We start from the raw sequence: 21,886 nt of genomic DNA, 5'->3' as shown, positions 1-21,886 counted from the left end.
CAGGGCAGCCCCGGCCAGCTGTCCTGGGACCTTTGCTTGACTCCCGGCGGGACGATGGCGCAGTGTCGGGACCTGGAGAACCACCACCACGAGAAGCTGCTGGAGATCTCCATCAACACCCTGGAGAAGATGGTCAAGGGCGAGCCGGACGAGGACCTGCCCGACGACGTGCGAGCGGTGAGTGCGGCCGCGGGGGAGGGCCCCCCCCCAGACAGGAAGCCCGCAGCAGGTGCCCGGTGGGGGCGCCGTCAGCCAAGGAGGGCGCGAGGAGGGGGTGGCGTCAGTTTTCCAGCAGGCCGGGGCTTCTGGAACTTTCTACAAGACACCACTACAAACGTGTTGCGTCTGAGGTGGCCCCCGCGTGCAGGTCGTCTTACTTTTAGCAGCACGGTTCCTGATACAACGGGACGTTCTCCCGCTTCCCACCGGCCCGGTCCAGGGATGGACGTGGGCAGGAAGCGAGAGGCAGCCCAGGCTCCCCGCTCCTTGCCCGGGGCCTGTGCACGGGTGGGCCCAGCTGCAGACACAGCCCTGGCCTGTGTATGTGTTTGGGACAAAGCCCAGGCTTTGACAGGAAGGGCCCGGGGCCTGGAAGGTGTCCCGGCATGCCTGCTGCTGGCATTCCACATTCTCAGCTTCTCTCCCCTGCCCTGCTGGTCACGCCAAGCCCAGTCACCGCCACCCTGTGCGTTCAGCCCCAGAAGAACCCTCTCAGGCTGCCCTCCAGCCTGTGACACTGTTGCCTGCTAATGGCTTCCTGTGGCTCCTAGATCAAGCTCTTCCTGCAGCCCACCACACGCCGATGACCGGGCCTGCCCTGCGTCAGCAACTGCCTCTCGCCCTTCTCATGCCCGGTTCCCAGTGCCCCGGCCTGAGCCAGTCCCATCTCCCGGGCAGCTGAGAGTCCAGCTCTCCGGTGTGCTCTTCCTGTGGTCTCTGTGCCCCTGAGACCCCAGCTCCAGCGTCCGCCCCTTGGAGGAGACACCCTCAGGGTCTCTGTCTTGCATTGCCATCCCTCGCTGTCTGGTGTAGGTGGGTCTCCCTCTGTCTGTCTCTCTGTGCAGGCAGCAGGGCACGGGGCACAGCATGGAAGCCGGGAGGCATCCCCAGATGGTGCAGGTGTGTGCACCACGCCCTCCTCTGTCACGTGCTCGGCTGATTCCTGCAGACACAGCCTCTGTCCCATGGTCCCAGACAGACAGACAGACAGACGCCCGACAGCATGGGGGACAGGGCTTCTCTGTCCCCGGCTTTGCCTCTCTCAGCCACGAACCACAGCTGAATGGTGCTGTGTGTTGTTGATGGCGGTGTTTTTAAGATTTATTTCTTGATTTGAAAGTCAGAGTTACACAGAGAGGGAGAGACAGAGAGTAAGATCGTCTATCCACTGGTTCACTCTCCAAGTGGTCGCAATGGCCAGGGCTGGGCCAGGAGCCTGGAACTCCATCCGGGTCTCCCACGTGGGTGCAGGGGCCCCAGCACTTGGGCCATCTGCTGATGCTTTTCCCAGGCCCTAGCAGGGAGCTGGATCAGAAGAGGAGCAGCCGGGACTCGAACTGGCGCCCACAGGTTATACTGGCACTGCAGGTAGCGGCTTTGCCTGCTACGCCACAGTGTTAACCCCAGCCGACTGCTGTGGGCCAGCAGAGGAGAGTGCCACCCTCCTGGAGCCGGGAGGCAAGGCTGCCCCAGAGAGAGCCCGCTCTGGAATCGTCCACACAGCAATGCCGACCGCCACGCCCCGCCGCAGCTCTGTGACACCCAGTGGGTACAGGACAGACAGGTGCTCGCTCCCACGGCCGCAACACTGCCAGAAACATGGGTCCTGGAGGCCGAGGGCTGAGAACCAGGCCGGGCTGGTGCTTCCGGTGGCCAGCCCCCCTTCCCACCCATCTACCGCCGGCTCATGAGGCCTGGGAACCCTGGGGTGGCACCTGCTGACCGAGGCAGCCGGCAGTGCAGAGCCCCCCCCCGAGGGCCCCATGATCCGTGTCACTCACTGCACCCACAGAGGTGCTTCGGTAGGCACCTTGAAAACTGTCACTTTTGGGAGCATTTTGGATTTACGAATCCCCCCCACACACACACACACATACACATACTGGGGATGTTCAAACTGGTAAAGTCTATGCAAATGATATTTCAAGAATCTCAAAAAAAAAAAAAAAGCTTCAAAACTGGAAGCACTTCCGGCCTGGGCACTTTTGCATGGGGCATACCCGACCTGTCTATCACCCTTGTTTACAGATGAGGGACAGCAGGTGCACCTGGGGCTGGCAGAGGTCGGGCGTACTGGCCGAGGTGCCAGAGCTTTCAAGGACCAGGCTCTAGGGTGACTGAAGCAGAGCCTGGGCTGTTGTCACTGTAGAGCCACCATGGGGACCCTCACTGTGGACTCCAGTTGGGGGGGAGGCGTCCAGGCGCTGGACTTGAGCCCACAGGCCACTTGACCTCAAGTGAAACTGCACTTTTTTTTTGTTTTGTTTTTGAAAGAGTTAGAGAAGGAGAGGCAGAGAGAGAGAGAGAGAGAGAGAGAGAGAGAGAGAGGTCTTCTATCCGCTGGTTCACTCCCCAATTGGCCACAACTGCTGGAGCTGCGCTGATCTGAAGCCAGGAGTCAGGAGCTTCTTCCAGGTCTCCCATGCAGGTGCAGGGGCCCAAGCACTTGGCCATCTTCCACTGCTTTCCCAGGCCACAGCAGAGAGCTGGATCAGAAGTGGAGCAGCCAGGACTCAAACTGGCGCCCATATGGGATGTGGACACTGCAGGGGGCGGCTTTACCCACTACGCCACAGCTCCAGCCCGACCCCAAGATTTTGCAACAATGTCCACTGTGCAAAAATTGAGCTCCTCCTACCTGGTGATGAGCGCCACCCGGTGGAGTCCCATGGATGAGGCCGTCTCTCAAGAAGGGATTTGTGTTCCTAGGGCTAGACTCGCCTGGAGCTGGCGGCCAGGGAGGGCCCAAGTGACTGCAGGCCTGAGGAGCCCCAGCCGGGCCCAGGAGGCTGCCTCCCTCCCCTGGCACAAGTCCCTGCCCCATCAGGCTGAGCGGCTCCTTTGTGGGTGGGGGTGAGGACTTGTGGGGTCCTGGGCGCCCTGGGGTGGGAGATGGATAGGATGACCTGATTGATTGCCGGCACCACAGGGGCTCTCCGGGGTGGGGGTGGGGTACCAGCTCTCAGAAGCGCCCCTGAGCAGTGGCTTGGGAAGACATGTATCTGCACAGCCGTGAGACCCAGACAGAGGGGGGGTGGCACAGCAGTGGCCCCTGCCTCGCCCTGGAACTCTGCAGCAGCTGCAGGGGAGTCTGGAACAGTCTCTCCGTAAGAACTACTCCTGGGCTGCTGTGGGTACGGGGGCATACTGGAGACCGGGGGGTGGGGCAGAGGAGGGGCGTGTCCAGCTCCCAGGGCACAGGATACCAGGACAGGCTCAGAGCCCCAGCGGGGCCTGCTGCTGCTCTACCTCGCAAGCAGGTTTTGGCGGGAGGAGCCAGGCCCTCCCTAACAACGCAGACTGTCTCGCAGGGGTGGGGAAGGGTTGGCCCACAAAGGGGGCTGGCACTATGGTGTAATGGGCTAAGCCTCCACCTGCAACACTGGCATCCCATAGGGGCGCCGGTTCGAGTCCCAGCTGCTCCATTTCCAGTCCAGTTCTCTGCTAATGCACCTGGGAAAGCAGCAGAGGATGGCCCGAGTGCTTGGGCCCCTACTACCCACATGGGTGACCTTGGCTCCTGGCTTCGGACCGGCCCAGCTCTGGCCATTGCAGCCATTTGGGGAGTGAACAAGCAGATGGAAAACCATCCTCCACCCCCACCACCCACCTCTGCCTTTCAAATAGATGTTTAAAAAAATAACAATAATTCCAGTATGAGCAGCAGAGGCCAGCCCGATCCCAAGCACAGCACAGTCCAGGAGAGAACAGAAGTGGCCGCCCCCTCCAGGTCACCTGGAGACCAGAACTGACAGCTCCCATTCCTACCTAACCGCCTTGGTCCAGGCTGCCTTCGTTGGCCCCTTACAAACGGCACGCAGGCCATGGTATCCAAGCAGGCTGCCGGCCGGGCGCATGGCCTCTCCAGAGCCCCTCTCTGCGCTCGGGCTCCGGGGGAGACCCATCGCTCCGCCTGGCTTCAGAGGGCAGCCACGACGACCCACTTCCCAGGGTGAAGGAGGAGCCGGGAGGACGGATCGACGCGCTGGCGGCTATTTCTAGAATAACCAGGACGCCCACTTCTGAGCCCTTGCCTGAGGCTCTTGGTGGGCAGATGGCACACTTGTTCTTTTTTCATTTTCATGTGAAAGGCAGAGACAGAGAGAGAGCAAGAGAGGGAAACGGTGGGGTGATCAGTATACTGGAGCACTCCCCGCGAAGACCCACGACGGGCTGGGCCAGGCCAAAGCCGCGAGCCCAGGATTCGATTGGGGTCTCCCACGTGGGTGGCAGGGACCCGGGTCCCTGAGCCACCTCTGTCCTCCCAGGACGCACGGGCAGCAGCCGGGAGCTGGATGGAAGGCAGGGTAGGCAGGACTTGAACCAGGCGCTCCAGTATGGAAACATGGGCATCCCAAGCGATGACGTAACTGCTGCGCCAGACGCCTGCCCTGAGATTGTATGTCTTTTTTTTTTTTGGCCAGGCAGAGTTAGACAGTGAGAGAGAGAGACAAACACAGAGAGAGTTATAGACAGTGAGAGACAGAGAGAAAGGTCTTCCTTCTGTTGGTTCACCTCCTAAATGGCCACTACAGCCGCACTGCGCCAATCCGAAGCCAGGAGCCAGGTGCTTCCTCCTGATCTCCCATGCGGGTGCAGGGCCCAAGCACTTGGGCCATCCTCCACTGCCTTCCTGGGCCACAGCAGAGAGCTGGACTGGAAGAGGGGCAACCGGGACTAGAACCCGGGGTGCCGGCGCCACAGGCGGAGGATTAGCCAAGTGAGCCACGGCACCGGCGATTGTCATTGAACCCTTGTTGCCACCTGGCATGGCTTTCTGACATACAGAGAAGGAACCTGGTCACTTCCTCTTATTTCTCTCCCCGACTGTGCTATCTGGGTCCAGATGCCCCATGCCCCATGGCAGCTGACCTGGCCCCCCAACCCCTGGTCCCCCCGATGTGGCACGGTGCAGAAAACCAGCACCCCAGAAGTTAGCATGCACTCTGAGAAGGAGCCGTGGCCAGACCAGTCAGGGAGGCGAGACAGACAAGGTGAAAACGGTTTCTGTCCCACCAGACTCTGCCGAGACCCAGAACCCCTTGGGCCTGGGGAATCTTCAGGAGCAGCCCGGGATGTGCCGGTTTTCGCAAATGCATCTGACCTGTCTGGCCAGAGTATTTTTTGCAGAAACAGTGACATCTCAGGGGCTGGCGCTGTGGTGTAGCAGGTAAAGCCACCACCTGCAGTGCCAGCATCCCATATGGGTGCCGGTTCGAGACCCGGCTGCTCCACTTCTGATCCAGCTCTCTGCTATGGACTGGGAAAGCAGTAGAAGATGGCCCAAGTCCTTGGGCCCCTGCACCCGTGTGGGAGACCTGGAAGAAGCTCCTGGCTCCAGCTTTCCAATCAGTGCAGCTCTGGCTGTTGCAGCCAGTTGGAGGGTGAACCAGTGAATGGAAGACCTCTCTCTCCCTCTCCTCTCTCTGTGTAACTCTTTCAAATAAATTAAAAAAAAAAAATTAGGTGCAGCTGGGCCAAGATGAAGCCCAGAGCGCCCTCTGGGTCTCCCCCGTGGGTGGCAGGGGCCCAAGCACTTGGGCCACCCTCCACTACCTTCCTCGGCACATCAGCACGGAGCTGCATTGGAATCTGGGATCCTGGGACTGACACCAGCACCCCGACATGAGATGCAGAGCCGTAACATGCTGTGTCTTAAATTTTTATTGACTTGCTGGGCAGGGAAACGGAGATTTCCTATTCGCTGGTTTATACCCCAACAACAGCCCAGGTCGGGCCAGGCCGAGGCTGGCGGCCAGGAGGAACTCAGTCCAGATCTCCCCCGTGGGTGGCGGGCACCCGACGACTGGAGCCGTCACTGCTGCCTCCCAGGGTCTGCCTCAGCAGGAAGCTGGGGTCAGGAGCGCTGCCCGGCACGGAGGATATGGGATGCAGGTGTCCCTAGCAGTGTCTTCTCTGCGACACCAAATGCCAGCCCCTTGGCAGCTTTTCGTAAGGCAAAACCAAGGTCAGGAGCAAGGGCAGGCAAGAGGAGACCCCTCCTGGACTCCCAAGTGTGTTGCTGTGGACGTGAGAGGCAGTGTAGCCTAACTGCGGGCAAGCACCCGCGGCTTTGGGCTCCCGCTGTCCTCCGCCTGCCACCAGCGGTCTCCACCTGGCTGACAGAGGTTTGGGGCAGGTGAGCCTTGTCGGTGCCCGAGGGAGGGGAGCATCATGGGAACAGGTGTGCTGAGCGAGGTTGCCCTGGTAGCCAGGGAGGGTGCGGGGTACCACCTGCTGGTGCCCGGGGCAGCCGAGGCAGGGCTGGGGGACCCTTCGGTGGGCTCGGAGCAGCGTGCTGATCCCCCCTCCCCACCCCCCCCAGCTGTTCGTGGACAAGGACACGATCGTTAACGCCGTCGGGGCCTCGCACGACATTCACCTGCTGAAGATTGACAACCGAGAGGACGAGCTGGTGACCAGGATCAACTCCTGGTGCACGCAACTGGTGGACAAGGTGAGCTCGCGCGGGGCCGGCGCTGGACCCCTCCCACCCCCACCCCACCCCCACCGCCGCGAGGGCTGCGGCTAACAGGGGTCTGACGGAGGGCGCTGGGGTTCGGTTTCACTCCTCAGATTCACAGGGATGAGATCACGCGGAACCGCAAGCGGGTGCGGGAGATCAATCAATATATCGACCACGCGCAGAGAGAGCTGGAGAGCCTGGAGAGCCCCGACATGGACTAGCGGCCTCGGCGGCCCCAGCCGGCGGCAGCGCGCATGCGCCCCCGGCTGTCCCAGGACGGCCACGGGGCTGGGGGGGGAGGGGGTCTCAGCCCCCTCGCACCTGTCTTTCCCCTGCTCGTGGGAAAACATCCAGATACGGAGAGAAATAAACGGCCGAGCCGCCCTTCCCCTGTGCTTTCAAACCCGAGTCCACGTTCGTGTATGAATGGGAGGAAGAGGCTGGGGCCTGGGCGGGGCCGGCGTCGGCTGCCCCTGGGACCCGGGCACCGCCCGTGCGGGCTGCAGGTCGGGGGGCCGAGCCCGAGGCCCGTGGGTGCTGCGGAGCCAGGCCTGCAGGAGACGCTGCAGCTGCCCCCAGTGTTGGGTGCCGGGGCCAAGCCGCCCAGCTGGGCGCTGTGGCTCCTGTTCACCCCTGCAGGAGCGGGTGCCGCCGACCATGCTTCTCTCTGAGCGGGGGTGGGCAGAGTGGCCTATTTTACAACACCGGACAGTGCCTTCCCCCCCGGGGTGTCCTGGGGTCCCAGGAGACAGCGCGTGGGAAGCAGGGATGAGCAGCTGGGAGGACATTCAGCCGGAGGAAGCCTGGGCTCGCCCCACTGCCTGTTCCCGGGGCCACGGAGGCTTCTGGGCTCCCGTGGGGAGGCTGAGCGGACACACCCACGCCCGGCGACTGTGCCGGCCCGCTGGGCTGTTTCCAGAGCGAGGGGTCGCTCTCTCCAGAACAGTAAGAAGCGAGCAGCTTGGCCCGAGGGGGCGCCCTTCCACAGGCGGCCTCGTCACAGCCAGGGACACACGCAGCCTGCAGCTCCCCTGCTGCTCCATCTCGGGACCCCGAGCTGCGGCGGGGGAGACCTGGGGGCACCACACACTGCCAGTGCAAAGGGCTATTTTAATAAAGTTAGGGTCGAGGGGAAGTCTCTCGCCCAGTCTCTCGGCCCCACCCCTCCGTCACCGCTGGCCAGCCCGCGGCACCCCGAGTCGGCTGCAGTCCTGGGGTGACTCGGGGAGGATGTGCAGGCCGGGCTGGGGGGATGGGGGCTGTGGCCGTGCAGCCTCTGTCCTGCCCCCCCGCCCCTGGACGCCCGGCCTCACTCCTGCAGGAGTTTGTGCTTGACCGTGGAGCTCTGGGAGCAGAGGTGGATGAAGAGGGTGCCGGCGGCCGTGCGGGCCCGCAGCTCCTGCAGCTCGTAGTCGTGGGCCCACTCCACGTTGCCCCACTTCTGGATCTGAGGAGGAGGAGAGCAGCCGCTGACGGGCGCCTGGCTGGGTCCATCACGTGGGAGACCAGCGTGGCTGAGGGGCGCTGGGGGAGGACCCCCCCGTCACCCACTCCTGTGGATGGCCGGAGCAGGCGACCCTCCCTGTGTGGTCTAGGAGCTGCGTGTAGGCCCGGGCCGGCGGTGGCTGCCCACGGCTGGGCGGGCTGGGCACCCACACCACCCATGGATTTCCTGGGAGGGCACCCAGCCCGCCTGCAGCCCCTGCTCCCAGGACCCCGGCGTGGAGTGGCCTGTGACTGAGCGCTCCTCGGACACACGACGTGGCCGTCTGAACATCTCTGACTCCAAACTGGCCTGTGGGCTCATCCCTGGCCAGGGCCCGGCAGGCCAGGCCGGCTGCTGCCCCCGCTCGCCCAGGGACCTGGACTCTGCCACACCACACGAGCTGGCTCCCCCAGCCACTCCCCTCCCCATTCCTGTGCGGTGGGTCCTGGCATCCAGAGTACCCAGCATGCTCCGCCAGGCGCAGGCAGTGCCTGTCCCCGAGGCTCTCCTGAGAGGCCGGGGGAGGGGCACACGGTACAGGAAGGCATTTCTCTGTCTAGTCCTCAGAGCAGCCGAGGTTGGAGGCACGGCTGCAAGACGGCAACCCCGAGCCCGCGAACGCAGCAGCCCCTGCCGGGAAGAGACTCGGGGTGGGCAGGCTTGGCCAAAGCAGGGGCTGAGTCAGGCCAGGGTGGCGTGGTGATCACCCACAGGCAGCCAGCAGCCCTCCAACCCGCTCCCACAGGTCCAAGAGGGACAGCCTTGTGACTCAGGGGCCCCCTGTGTAGAATGGGCACCCGCACAGCCCCCAGCTGGCCGGGCTGTGCACAAGAGGAGGTGGGGGCACTTCCTGTGCCTGCCAGTGCCTCTGACGGGCCTTATTCTGGTGGCTGGACTTACTCGACGGCAACACAGGCCAGGGTTAGGTGAACGTGCGGTGCCCCTCCCCGCCGGGCCGCGGCCCCTCACCTGGTACTCCTCCTCCAGGAGCGACAGCAGCGCGGCCTGCTCCACCGTCAGGTGCAGGTCGGTCAGGCCCAAGGTCAGCACCATGGACTTGAGCTGGGTCACCACGAACTCGATCCCTGCGGGGCCGCGAGCGGAGTCAGGCCCACGCCCTCAGGCAGCCCCTGCACCCCTGAGCAGGGAAAGGGAGGGGGAGAGTGTGCTGCACCCTTGGGGTCCGCGCTCTCTTCCCTGGCGTCCTCCTCCACCCAGCCTGGCCAACTAGAGCAGCCCCGCCCCACAGCCCCGCAGTGGGTTCCCAAAGGGCTTGTAACTGCAGACATCGGCTGGAGAGCCAAGCCCCGCTTTCTTGCTAGGAGGCGCGGAGCTGTGTGGACGGCCAGCTCCCAGACATTCCCCCCACCCGGGCCCCACCCCTCACTTGGGGTGCCGAGTGTGTGTCACCCGCCCACAGGAAGCTGCGCACGCGCTCTCCGGGCACACCTTGGAGGGCCCACATGTTGTAGGACGCCAGGTGGTTGGCCAGCACCTCGTGAGTCCTGGCGGGGATGCTGGGTCCCATGATACTGGTGGAGGAGCCGATCTCCACGCCGTACCTGCAAGGAGAAGGCTTAAAGCCTGCCCGAGACCTGTGTGGAGTTTCTGTCTCCTGACTCTGGCCTGGCTCAGCCTTGGCTGTTGCAGGCATTTGGGGAGTGAACCAGCAGTGAGACCCTTTTTATCTTGTCTTGCTACATTTCAAATAAATAATTTTTAAAAATACATCAAATTAATTTTTTTTAAATACAGCATGGGATACTTGTTTTTCAAATATTTTAAAAGCCTTTTAGGGTGGCCGGCACCGCGGCTCACTAGGCTAATCCTCCACCTGGCGGCGCCGGCACACCGGGTTCTAGTCCCGGTCGGGGTGCCGGATTCTGTCCTGGTTGCCCCTCTTCCAGGCCAGCTCTCTGCTGTGGCCAGGGAGTGCAGTGGAGGATGGCCCAAGTGCTTGGGCCCTGCACCCCATGGGAGACCAGGAGAAACACCTGGCTCCTGCCTTCGGATCAGTGCAGTGCGCCTGCCACAGCAGCCGTTGGAAGGTGAACCAACGGCAAAGGAAGACCTTTCTCTCTGTCTCTCTCTCTCTCACTATCCACTCTGCCTGTCAAAAAAAAAAAAAAAAAAAAAGCCTTTTAGGGTGGCCAGAGCCGTGGCATAGTGGGTAAAGCCGCCGCTTGCAGTGCTGGCATCCCATGTGGGCACCAGTTCGAGTCCTGGCTGCTCCACCTCTGATCCAGCTCTCTGCTGTGGCCTGGGAAAGCAGTAGAAGATGGCCCAAGCGCTTGGGCCTCTGCACCCGCATGGGAGACCCAGAAGAAGCTCCTGGCTCCGGGCTTCAGATCGGCACAGCTCTAGCCATCATGGCCATTTGTAGAGTGAACCAGAAGATGGAAGACCTCTCTCTCTCTCTCTCTGCCTCTTCACTCCACCTTTCAAATAAATAAATCTTTAAAAGAAAAAAAAAAAAAAGCTCTTCCCATTAAGGAAGACGCTGGGTATCAGCAACTCCTTGAACCCTGCGCCCACGGACGTGACCCGTGACGCATGAGCAGCGCCCGACCCTCTCCATGTGCGTGTGTCCTACGCGCTGTTCCACCACTCTGCCTGACACTGCAGTCGTGGCGATGAAGAGAAGAATGAAAAGTGTCCCCCAAATCTGCGCATTAAGTGTGGGCTCGGCACTGAACGCACCCACTCCTGGGGTCCTCCCCACACCACCGGCCCCACTCGCAGACGAGGAAACTGAAGCTGGACGGACTCAGTGGCCCAGAGGCACACGGCTCCCGCTCACGGTCACGGAGCTGGCGCGCAGACCGGCACCGCTGCCCTGCTCCTGCCCCTCCCGGAGGGCGCCAGACTGGCCCTGCGCCTGCTGCGGGCTCGCTGAACGTGTCTCCCAAGGGACCGCTGTTCTGTAAGGCGGGCGGTCTCGGAACGCCCGAGGGGAGCCGGGCCCCAAGGGCGCCCTGAGCTCCGAACGCTCGGGGCGCTGGCGGTGTGGTACCAGCCATGCCTCCACGGCCTGCCCGGGCCTGCCGGTCTGTGCCACCTCTTACCTGTTCTCAGCCCACTCTATAACTGGATCCCATTCATTCTTTTGGAGCTCCACCAAGGTCTCGGGCTCTTCCACCCTGTAGCTAATTCATGGCAAAAACCACCTTCATTAATGGAAAAGTACAATTCTTTCATTCGGTGACCGCAAAGGACCACAAAGGGGGAGGGCACAGGCTGCTCCGCCCTGGCCCCGCCCCCCAGCCCTGCAAGGCTCTCCCCTAAAGTGGCAGTCCTGGGGCCAGCGGCAGCGGCAGCACCTGGGAGCCCGTGAGAAATGCATGTTCCCAGGCCACACACCCCACCCCACCCATCTACAGAAACCGGACCCTCTGGGGCGAGAGCCACAGCACGCAGGCTGAGCCCCGGCCCGGTCGCTGCCGCCTTCCCAGAGACGCACACGAATGGCCCGTTGCCTTCTCAGGAGCCCGCCCCCCTCTCGGTGTGGACACACGGTCCTCAAGGCCAGGCTGTGGCCCTCGCGCTGACCGAGAGACACGGAGACCCAGCTGGCTAAGGGGGAGCCGGGCTGCAGGGGTGTCACGGGACCGCAACCCAGGTGGGCGCCGTGGAAAGCCATGGTCTCGCGCAAGGGAGAGGAGGAGAGAGGCCGTGCGTGTGCAGAACAGCGGGCCCCTCCCCACCCACCAGGGCCCCCGGGACCTGCTACCGCCAGGGCGTCACTTACCAGATGGTGTCAGTGTCCAGAAACTTGATGGCCGCTCGGATCAGCTGGTCCTTGCTCCACTGGGTCGGGTTGTCCAAGGACGTGTTGCACAGGGTGGTCTGCGGGAAGAGGTGGGTGAGGGGAGGGGGCGGCCGTCAGCACCGGCTGGGCTCGGCCGAAAGCCGGGTGCAGGGCAGCAGGGCGGGGAGCCCTGGAGCGGCGGGGACTGTGCTCCCGTGTGCCGGGGCAGCTGTGGGATGCTCGCAGCAGCGCGGTGGGCCTCCCCGAGGTCTCGGGATTCATTGATTTACAGAACGAGAGAAGTGACAGCGGGAGAGATCCTCCACCCGCTAGTTCACCCCCAGATGAAAGACTGCTCTCTGTGTCTGTCCCTCTCTCTGTAGCTCTGACTTTTAAAATAAATAAAAATTTAAAAACAAAGTACCTATCTAATTTAATCCCCATGACAAAGCTCTGGAGTAGGTACAATTATCATACCCATTTCACAGATGTAAGAGACTGAGGCCCGGGGCGGTCAGACACAGTGAATAAGACCCGCAGGCAGGAACGGGACACAGATCTGACAGAACGGCTTTTCCAGCGGGCGCCCTTAGCACACAGGCAGCGGGGATGCTGACATCCAGGCCGCACCCACACTGGTTCTGCAGATCTGCCTGGACAGTAAGAGGTTGCTCAGTGCTCTGTCTGCGGCCCTGGTCGCCCCCGGCTCATCTGCTGGCCAAGGAGCAGGCTGGCCCCTCAACAGGACGCCCTCCGGGTTGGTAGGCCAGGGTGGGAGCACCATCCTCAGGCGGGGTGCCCCCTGCGCTGACCATAGCTCCCTGAGGTGGGTGCTCTTCACCCACCTTTTAGAGGCGGGGGGCCCAGGGCCGAGCAAGCGGCAGCCCCTTGCCCAGGGTCACCGTCAGGGAGCCCCTTGCCCAGGGTCACCGTCAGGCAGCTGCGGGCTGGACCTGGGGGCCTCAAGCAGCCCCCTCGGTGGGCACGGGTGGGGCTGGCACTATGGGAGCCTTCCTGCCCCTGCTGCCTTTAGCCAGGATTTACTGAGTGCCAATGAGGCTTCCCGCCAGGGGCTGGCTGTCGCTGGTTAAGAGTGCAAGGGACGTGGCCCCTGCCCTTCTTTCGCTCATCGGGCAGCAGGGGAGACAGACAGGACCTGTGCAGACGCCAAAAAAAAAAAAAAAAAAAAAAAGCAACAGCGACAACCCGGATGCAGGACGAGCCGCCGTGACAGAGAAGAGGGCCGGGCAGCCGGCAGAGGTGACGAATGTCCGAATGTCCTCAGACCAGAGCTGGCCATGCGAGGGGCCACGCAAGGGACTGCGGTGGCTAGGCCGCTGGGGAGAGAGCCTGGCGAGACGTGCGGCTGTCCTGGGCAGGCCGGAGCCCTCCCACCCCCACCCCCGGGCCCTGCCAGGACGTAGAAGGGAGCCCCGGGCTTGTTACCAGGTGCATGGTGTAGGACTTGATGGTGTCCTGCTGGGACTCCCACTCGGTGGCCACGGCAATGGCCAGGGCCTCGCTGGGCACAGTGAAGAGCTTGGCCTGGGGCGTCTTCAGCTTCCTGTGGTCCAGGTTTATCTCAAAGCCACCTCGGGACAGCAAATGAAGGCCTCTCAGGGGTCGTCACGGGGCAGCGGGGGCCGAGCCTGTATTTGGCCGGAGTCCCTTTACGGAAACGCGTAGGGACGAAAGCGCAAAGGACAATCCCGCCACTGAAGTGGCAGCGGATAAAGAAAAAAATAAAACAAGCAAGCAAACAAGCAAGCAAAGGAGCCCGCGCTGCTGGCCGTCCACGCTCAAGAGCTCAGACACTCACCTTCGCCCTGGCTGATGCTCACGTTCTGGTAAAACCTCTTCCTCTCTGTAAGAGACGATTGCTTCATTAAGGCAGTTGAAACCACGCTGCCGCGGCTCTGGGGGCCCCCGCCCTGTGTGTGCAGACGGCTCGCTAGCGTGGATGGATTTTGGGCCACCCCCACGGCCGCCCACGCCCCGCACACATCCCAGACTGGGTGAAAGTCATAGACCCATTCGGGCAAGACTCTGGGCCTCTCAGGAGAAGCCAGTGTGTGCGTGTGCAGTGCACGCGTGTGTGTGCACGCGTGTGTGGTGTGTGGGCAGGAGGTAGAGCTCCCAGGAGCGCCTCCCACCCCCTCTCTCCAATTAATTAACCTAATTAACCGGCTTGCACATCTATTCAGCAGGAACTCCAAACCTTTGCTTTAAGAAGGGGAAGAAAAAAAATCAGTGTTCAGCATTTTCTTTTGAAAACAACTTGAATAATATCTTGGACGATGCTGTAAACACATACTTCTTTACCCTGCAAGGATTAAAACCTAAGGCCTGGCCCCGGCGCTGTGGCGTAGCAGGTAAAGCCACTGCCTGCAGTGCTGGCATCCCATATGGGCACTGGTTCAAGTCCCGGCTGCTCCACTTCTGGTCCAGCTCTCTGCTATGGCCTGGGAAAGCAGTGGAAGATGGCCCAAGATGAACCCCTGCACCTGCGTGGGAGACCTGGAGGAAGCTCCTGGCTCCTGGCTTCAGATCAGCTCAGCTCTGGCTGTTGCGGCCATTTAGGGAGTGAACCAGCGGATGGAAGATGTCTGTCTTTTTGTCTCTCCCTCTCTGTAACTCTGTCTTTCAAATAAATAAATAAATCTTTACAGAAAATGGCAATGTAGTGTGTGGAGGAAAAGGAGATCCCTTAGTTTGCTCTCAAGCTTTAAAAAGGGCAATGTTAAGTTAAACTCATCCAAACAGACTCTGAAGATTCAAAGGCCCTGCCGTGTGCATCCTGGGCCCAGGACGATGGGCAGAGGGCGTGGGTTTCTCGCCAGACACAGGGTTCCCATGTTTCCACGCCACACCGGTGTCACTCCTGTTAAAGACAGGAAGCCGGGGTGGGTGTTTGGTGGGCACTTGAACGTCACACAGGACGGCGGCATCCACGTCAGGGTGCCTGGGTCACGAGTCCCGGCTCCCTGCCTCAGTGCAGCCTGGGAGGCAGGAGGCGATGGCCCAAGCGGCTGGGTCCCTGCACCCACGGGGGAGACCCGGCCTGCGTCCCAGGCTGCTGGCTTCAGCCCGGCACGGCCATGCATGCTGCAGGCAGTGCAGACTGGGGGGGCAGCAGACGGGGGTCTCTGTCTCTCTGCTTTCCCGTAGAGTAAGGACGGGGACCCCGTGTCCCCAACCAACTAAGCAGCTTCCTGCTAATGGCCTGGAAACCTAGCAGCCGCCAGTGTCCAGGCTGGCCTTCTGTTTGGACCGGCCCAAAGTCTCAGGAACTACAACTCCCACAGTGCACCAGGAAGAGGAAGTGCCGGTCTCAGCGCAGCCCCAGCGCCTTTATCCTTTAAAACAGTGCCATCTGGTGGCCGCCTCTGTTGTCTGCACCCCTAGGGGCAGCTGTATTTCTAGGTAGCAAAATCTCCAGGCGAGATAACATAAAGAACCCTTAACAAATCCACAATAGAAAGACAACCCAATTAAAAAATGGAAGAGGGATTTTAAAATAGACATTTTTCTCAAAGAAAATATACACGTGGCCGAGAAGCACGTGCAAACACACGTGAGGTCATTCACAAGTAGGGAGATGCAAACCAAGACCACAGGTGGAGATCCCGCCTCACGCCCTGTCCCATAGCTGTTGTCAAAAAGACCTGGGCAGCTGTTTAGTGTAGAGGCTGAGACACCACGTCCCACGTCAGAGTGCCCCGATTTGACACCTGATTCGTTCCCGACTCCAGCTTAGTGCAGACCCCGGGAAGCAGGGGTGATGGCTCACGCAACTGCGTTCCCACCACCAGCTCTGGGCTTTCTGCTTTTTAAAGATTTTTATTTATTTGAAAGGCAGGGTTGCAGAGAGGCAGAGGGAGAGAGAGGTCTTCCATCCGCTGGTTCACTCCACAAATGGCTACAACAGCCGGAGCTGCACCCATCCAAAGCCAGGAGCCAGGAGCTTCCTCCGGGTCTCCCATGTGGGTGCAGGGGCCCAAGCCCTTAGGCCATCCTCTACTGCTTTCCCAGGTCATAGCAGAGAGCTGGATGGGAAGAGGAGCAGCTGGGACTAGAACCGGCACCCATATAGGATGGTGGTGCGGCAGGTGGAGGATTAACCTACGGCACCACATCGCCAGCCCCGAATAAACATTTTAAAAATAGCAGTAACTGGCCGGCGCTGTGGCTCAATAGGCTAATCCTCCACCTTGCGGCGCCGGCACACCGGGTTCTAGTCCCGGTTGGGGCGCCGGATTCTGTCCCGGTTGCCCCTCTTCCAGGCCAGCTCTCTGCTATGGCCAGGGAGTGCAGTGGAGGATGGCCCAGGTGCTTGGGCCCTGCACCCCATGGGAGACCAGGAAAAGCACCTGGCTCCTGGCTCCTGCCAGGATCAGCGCGGTGCGCCGGCTGCAGCGGCGGCCATTGGAGGGTGAACCAACGGCAAAAGGAAGACCTTTCTCTCTCTGTCTCTCTCTCACTGTCCACTCTGCCTGTCAAAAAAAAAAAAAAAAATAGCAGTAACTGTTGGCAAGGATGTGGAGCAATCAATCCCCACGTATTGCTGCCGGGGCCTGTGACCCAGCGCAGCCCCCGTCGGGAGAAAGTTAATGTCACCATCTGACCCGGCAGTTCCAGGGCCCACAGAAAACCTGCACGCACAGGGCGGGTGCCTGGCACGGCAGCGTAGATGGCTGCTGGCACACCCACACCCTGGATCAGAGCTGCCCATTCGAGCCCCAGCTACTCTGCTTCCAATCCAGCTTCCCGCCAGTGTGCTGGAGGCGGAGGCTCATGGCTCAGGAGTTTGCTTCCTTGTCACTCCTGTGGAGAGACTGGGGTGGAGTCCCTGGGCTCCTGGGCTCAGCCCTGGCCGTTGTGGGCCTTTGGTGAGTGGGAGACCTCTGTCTGTCTCTGCCTTTCAGACAGAATGAAAATACAATTTTTTGAAAAGTGTACACAAATGTCAACAGCAAAATTATTCATAATAGGCAAAAAGTAGAACCAATCCAAATGCCTTATCAGTGAATGAACGGATAAAATGAAATACAGTCCATGTACACAGTGGAACATCAAGTGACAAAAAGTAATGGAGGCGTAGCAGATTAAAATGCCACCTGCAGTGCTAACATCCCACATGGGAACTGGTTCTAGTCCCGGCTGCTCCTCTTCCGATCCAGCTCTCTGCTATGACCTGGGAAGGCAGTAGAAGATGGCCCAAGGACTTGGGCCCCTGCACCCACGTGGGAGACCTGGAGGAAGCTCCTGGTTCCAGATCAGCACAGCTTCAGCCATTGCAGTCATCTGGGGAGTGAACCAGTGGGTGGAAGACCTCTCTTCTCTCTCTCCCTCTGTAACTCTGCCTTTCAAATCAATCAATCAATCTTTAAAGAACCAAAAGTACGAATACTTGATACGACCTTAAAGACGAAGGCAAAAAAGAGACAAGTGGGGGTCCCATCAAACTAAAAACCCTCTTACAGCAGTGCAACAGTCAATCAACAGAGCGAAGGCACAACCCACAGAACAGGAGAAAATATTCACAAACTCTGCCCCTGACGAGGGGGCACAAAGAAGCAATTTCAGCCCAAAAACAGCACCCAAAGGAGCCAGAGAGAGAGCAAGAGCTGTACACAGACACCCCTCGAAGGAGGACACACAGATGCCCAAAGGGACCCGAGCAAAGGCTCAGCACGGCGAATCGCCACGGGAGCGCAGAGCCAGCCCGGGGAGAGAGCGTCTCCCTTGTCAGGTGCAGGAGATAACGCACACCAGCTAGGAGGTGAGGGAGGGCACCCTCGGAGGCTGCGGGTGGGAATCTGCGCAGTCGCGGTGCAAGGCAACACAAAGGCTTCTCCAGAAACTACAGCTAGAACCACCACAGGTGGCCGGCGCCATGGCAGAGTGGGTGAGGCTGCTGCCCGCAGCGCCGGCATCCCATATGGGCACCAGATCAAGTCCTGCTGCTCCACTTCCCATCCAGCTCTCTGCTGTGGCCTGGGAAAGCAGTAGAAGATGGCCCAAGTGCTTGGGGCCCTGCACCCGCGAGGGAGACCTGGAGGAAGCTCCTGACTCCTGGCTTCAAATCGGCTCAGCTCAGCCACTGTGGCCAATTGGAGAGTGAACCAGAGAATGGAAGACCTGCCCTCTCTCTCTCTGCCTCTGCTTCTCTCTCTGTGTAACTGTGACATTCAAATAAATAAATACATCTTTAAAAAAAAAAAAAGAAAGAAAGAAACTCAGCCTGCTGCAGGTTTACTGAATTTCTGTCCAGCCCTGCTGAGACCACATGGTTCTGTGTTCCTTACACGGCCTGTGGGCTGAAACCTTCCCAGCCCCGGGACTCCCATGGTAACCGATTTGAGTTCTCACGGCGTGTGCGATGCACTGACACATCATGTGGGACCCCGTCAGAGTGTACAATTTTTATATATCAGCTAAAAAGGTTTTACAAATAGATTTTTTAAAAAAATTATTTATTCATTTGAAAGTCAGAGTTACAGAGAGACAGGAGAGGCAGAGAGAGAGAGAGAGGTCTTCCATTCACTGATTCACTATCCCAGATGGCTGCAACGGCTGGAACTGTGCCGATCCAAAGCCAGGAGCCAGGAGCTTCTTCCAGGTCTCCCACATGGGTGCAGGGGCCCAAGGACTTGGGCCATCTTCCACTGCTTTCCCAGGTCACAGCACAGAGTTTTATGGGAAGAGGAGCAGCCGGGACTCGAACCAGCGCCCATATGGGATGCCAGCACTGCAGGCGTCAGCTTACTCGCTACGCCACAGCGCCGGCCCCCTACATAGGTTTTAAAAGACTACACTCTCTTTACCTGAAATGTCCAACGCAGAGCAATCTAGAAATGGAGACAGGGCAGTAGCGGTTGCCCGTGGCTGGAGAGTGGACAGGGTAAGGGGAGATGATAACTGCAGGGTAAGAGTTCCTTCTGGGGGTGACAGAAATGCTCCAAAATTGAGCGTGATGCAGAGTGCGCGATCGGATGTACTAACACCCCCTGAATCTGACCGAAAGAGAATGACCTGCAGCGTAAGCGAATCAGCTCTCGATGAAGTGCTCAACTCTTTTTTTTTTTTTTTTGCCCCAGGCCAAATGTATGAACACGCTATTTTCCAGACAGCTCTGACATGCAGGCCAGGGGCTGACAAACTTCCTGTCAAGACCACAAGGCAGGGCTGGTGCTGTGGCGTATGGCGGGTTAAGCTGCCACCTGTGACTCGGGCATCCCAGATGGGCGCCGGTTCGAGTCCCAGCTGCCCCATTTCTGATCCAGCTCCCTGCTGTGGCCTGGGAAAGCAGTGGAAGATGGCCCAAGTGCTCTTGCGCTCTCTCTCTCTGTCTCTTTCCCTCTCTCCCCACCCCCGTAACTCTGCCTTTCAAATAAAAATGAATAAATAAAACAAGAACCACAAGGCACACGTTCCAGGCCTTGCAGGCCACGCGGTCTCTGCTGGGAACTCCCAACTGCCCGTTCGGTGAAAGCACCTGGAAATGACGGGTAAATGAAAGAGCACTGTCTCTGTGCCAATAAAACTTTATTTGTCATTTGCTCCAAAAAAAAAAAAAAAGAAAACAAGTAGCAGGCTAGCTTCCTGGTCTACGCATAACAAACCCTGCCTGGATTTCACAGCGCACCCTAGGAGGCTGCCGGGGCTGGGGTAGGGGGTGCCGGTACACACTTGGAGCAGCCGTGTGGCCCAGGCGACAGACAAGGCCCCACTGGGCATGCCCACGCAGCCAGGACACCTCCCACACGGGGCAGCATGGAGCCAGGCTGTCACATCAAGTCTCCCAGCGCCTCAGAGACCCTCTCCTAACCCCCCTGCCCCGGCCTCTGATGACCTCAGGGCCACACTGCAGTCTCCCCCGAGAACAACCGGCCTGGCGCGACTTCCCCCACGCTGAAGCTGAGAACTGGAGGAGCCTTCTAGAACGCAGACACGCACGTGCGCACATGCACGCACACACATGAGCGCACGCACACAAACAGGCATGCACGCACGCACACACCCACACACATACGCACGCACACACACACACACACGCGCGCGCGTGCACGCGGGGGCCTGGTCTCCGTGTCTCCTCGCCCCTTGCTGCGTTCCCTCATCCACGCGTGTTTTCTCTGCATCTGACTGCCGACCACGCACCGGGGACATCCGGGGGATCCGCACTCCAGAGGAAGCCGGCGGGTCCAAGGCCAAGTGAGCGGCCTCCATTTCAACCCTTTCCTTCTGCGCCCTTTGCTGGTGCTGGGCCCCACTGGGGACGCCCGTCCTTTTCTGCTAATGGCTCTTCCTGGCACACCTGCGGGCCCTGACGGGGGGGGGGGGGGGGGGGGGGGGCCGACACACACACGACACATCTCATTTGTATAACCAGGAGGCGGCGCTGTGGTGTAGTAGGTAAAGCCGCCGCCTGCAGTGCTGGCATCCCATATGCGCTACGGTTCGAGTCCCGGCTGCTCCACTTCTGATCCAGCTCTCTGCTGTGGCCTGGGAAAGCAGTGGAGGATGGCCCAAGTCCTTGTACCCGCGTGAGAGACCCGAAAAAGCTCCTGGCTCCTGACTTCGGATCGCCGCGGCGGGTTAGAGGTTCAGCTTGGTCACCTGGCTACACACACTCACCCCTGCTGCGCCCCCGGCCCAGGAAAACAGCGGAAAGAGACGCCACTCCCGATGTCCCCCCGCCCCACCCCCAAACCCCGCTCCTGCGGGGAACCAGCGTCACCGCCTCCCACAGGCCTCCTCGAGTTGGGAGGCAGAGGGGTCGCCCACTTGTTCAGGACAGACGGCTAGACACGGCCAGGAAGCTGCAGCCTTGACCTCTGCCCTGTGACCTTGGCCAAGTCCTGACCCGCGACCCAAACCTGCCCCGTTTGAAACCTCGGCTGACCCTCGCTTCCCTTAGCAGACGCCTCGTGCTCCCATTAACCATGCGAGCCCGGTCCCGCCGCCCGGCCCTGCACGCCCAAAAGCTCGCTCTCAGCCCACCCCAGCCCGACGTGGCCCCTCACCTGTCGGCGGCGCGTAGGCCCGGGCCGGGGACCCCAGGGCTGGCCCCGGCCCCACGGGCCGAGTCAGGAGGCGGCGCCCCCGGTCCCGCAGCCGGAGGCAGCTCCTCCACATCGCGCCCCAAGGGCCTCGGGCGCACGCGGGGCGCGAGACCAAGCCGCGCTGTCCGGCTGTACGGAAACCTCTCACGCCTCCCCGGATCCCCTCAGCCGCCTCTGGACGCCGCCATCTTCCGCATGAGCCCTACGGCGCACCGTAGCCGCCGCGCGCCTCCTGCGCACACCGCCCCCGCCCCCGCCGGAGAACCTGCATCACAAACGCTCCTCGCCCCGCCCCTCCTCCGCGCCGCGCCTCCGGAATAAGACTACAATTCCCAGAAGAGCCCTCGCGCTGCCCGCCACGTGTTTTCTCTGCTCGCCAATGGGCGGAAGCGCCGCGTGAGCTTGCTCCCGCCCTCCCCGGCGCTCCGGAGCAGGTGGAGGGAAAGTAGAGTAGGGGTCCGAGCTCAGTACCGGGAGGCCCTGCTCGCAGGTCCAGGGTCGCGGGGGCGGCCGGAGTGCTCGGTGCGCAGCGAGCGGGCGCCCCCCCCCGCCCGTGCCCCGCGCGTGCGCGCTGTGCCCCTAACGGCCCGGCACCCGCGCGGCAACGGTGGCGGTTCCTCTCCCCTCCCCTGCCCCTTCCCCGCGATGCCGGTGCGCACCGAGTGCCCCCCGCCGGCCAGTGCGTCTGCCGCGTCCGCGGCCTCGCTCAACCCGCCGCCGCCCATCAACACCCAGCAGCCCGGCGTGGCCACCAGCCTGCTCTACAGCGGCTCCGAGTTCCGTGCCCACCAGAAGAGCAAGGGGAATTCGTACGACATAGAGGTGGTGCTGCAGGACCCTCTGGCCGGGTCCTCCCGCCTGCTAAGACCCTGAGGGAGCCTCCCCGAGTCTCCCAGACCGAG

General features: G+C 61.0%; 2 protein-coding genes across 11 annotated transcripts in view; one reads left to right on the top strand and one right to left on the bottom strand.

The window, feature by feature from the left end:
• Positions 1-7,449, top strand: part of LOC138843228 (dynein regulatory complex subunit 3-like) — a 65,200-nt gene extending 57,751 nt beyond the window's left edge. For 4 of the 8 annotated variants that reach the window (XM_070061715.1, XM_070061713.1, XM_070061716.1 and 1 more), the window contains 3 exons: positions 54-177; positions 6,545-6,676; positions 6,796-7,446. In XM_070061715.1, coding sequence (XP_069917816.1) covers positions 54-177; positions 6,545-6,676; positions 6,796-6,906 — 367 coding nt within the window. In that variant the 3' untranslated portion in view covers positions 6,907-7,446. Of the gene's footprint in view, positions 1-53; positions 178-6,544; positions 6,677-6,795 lie in introns of all 8 variants that reach the window. The other 4 variants (XM_070061710.1, XM_070061711.1, XM_070061709.1 and 1 more) reach the window with 2 other exon arrangements.
• A 326-nt stretch (positions 7,450-7,775) lies between these two features.
• Positions 7,776-21,219, bottom strand: LOC138843096 (ATP synthase mitochondrial F1 complex assembly factor 2-like). 3 transcript variants are annotated; one of them, XM_070061750.1, is made up of 8 exons: positions 20,946-21,219; positions 13,739-13,783; positions 13,366-13,511; positions 11,920-12,017; positions 11,237-11,317; positions 9,621-9,733; positions 9,141-9,256; positions 7,776-8,132 (listed from the first exon to the last, which is right to left on the bottom strand). In XM_070061750.1, exons 1-8 carry the CDS (start codon positions 21,055-21,057, stop codon positions 7,995-7,997), a joined length of 849 nt encoding a protein of 282 aa, XP_069917851.1. In that variant the 5' UTR covers positions 21,058-21,219; the 3' UTR covers positions 7,776-7,994. The 3 variants fall into 3 exon arrangements, with proteins under 3 accessions (XP_069917851.1, XP_069917849.1, XP_069917850.1); XM_070061748.1 differs by having other exon boundaries at positions 9,582-9,733; positions 20,946-21,213; XM_070061749.1 differs by lacking the exon at positions 9,621-9,733 and having other exon boundaries at positions 20,946-21,209.
• Between the last annotated feature and the right edge of the window lie 667 nt (positions 21,220-21,886).

The sequence above is a fragment of the Oryctolagus cuniculus genome, chromosome 17, assembly GCF_964237555.1.
Source record: "Oryctolagus cuniculus chromosome 17, mOryCun1.1, whole genome shotgun sequence".
Classification (NCBI taxonomy): domain Eukaryota; kingdom Metazoa; phylum Chordata; class Mammalia; order Lagomorpha; family Leporidae; genus Oryctolagus; species Oryctolagus cuniculus.
This window is presented reverse-complemented; position numbering and strand designations above follow the sequence as displayed.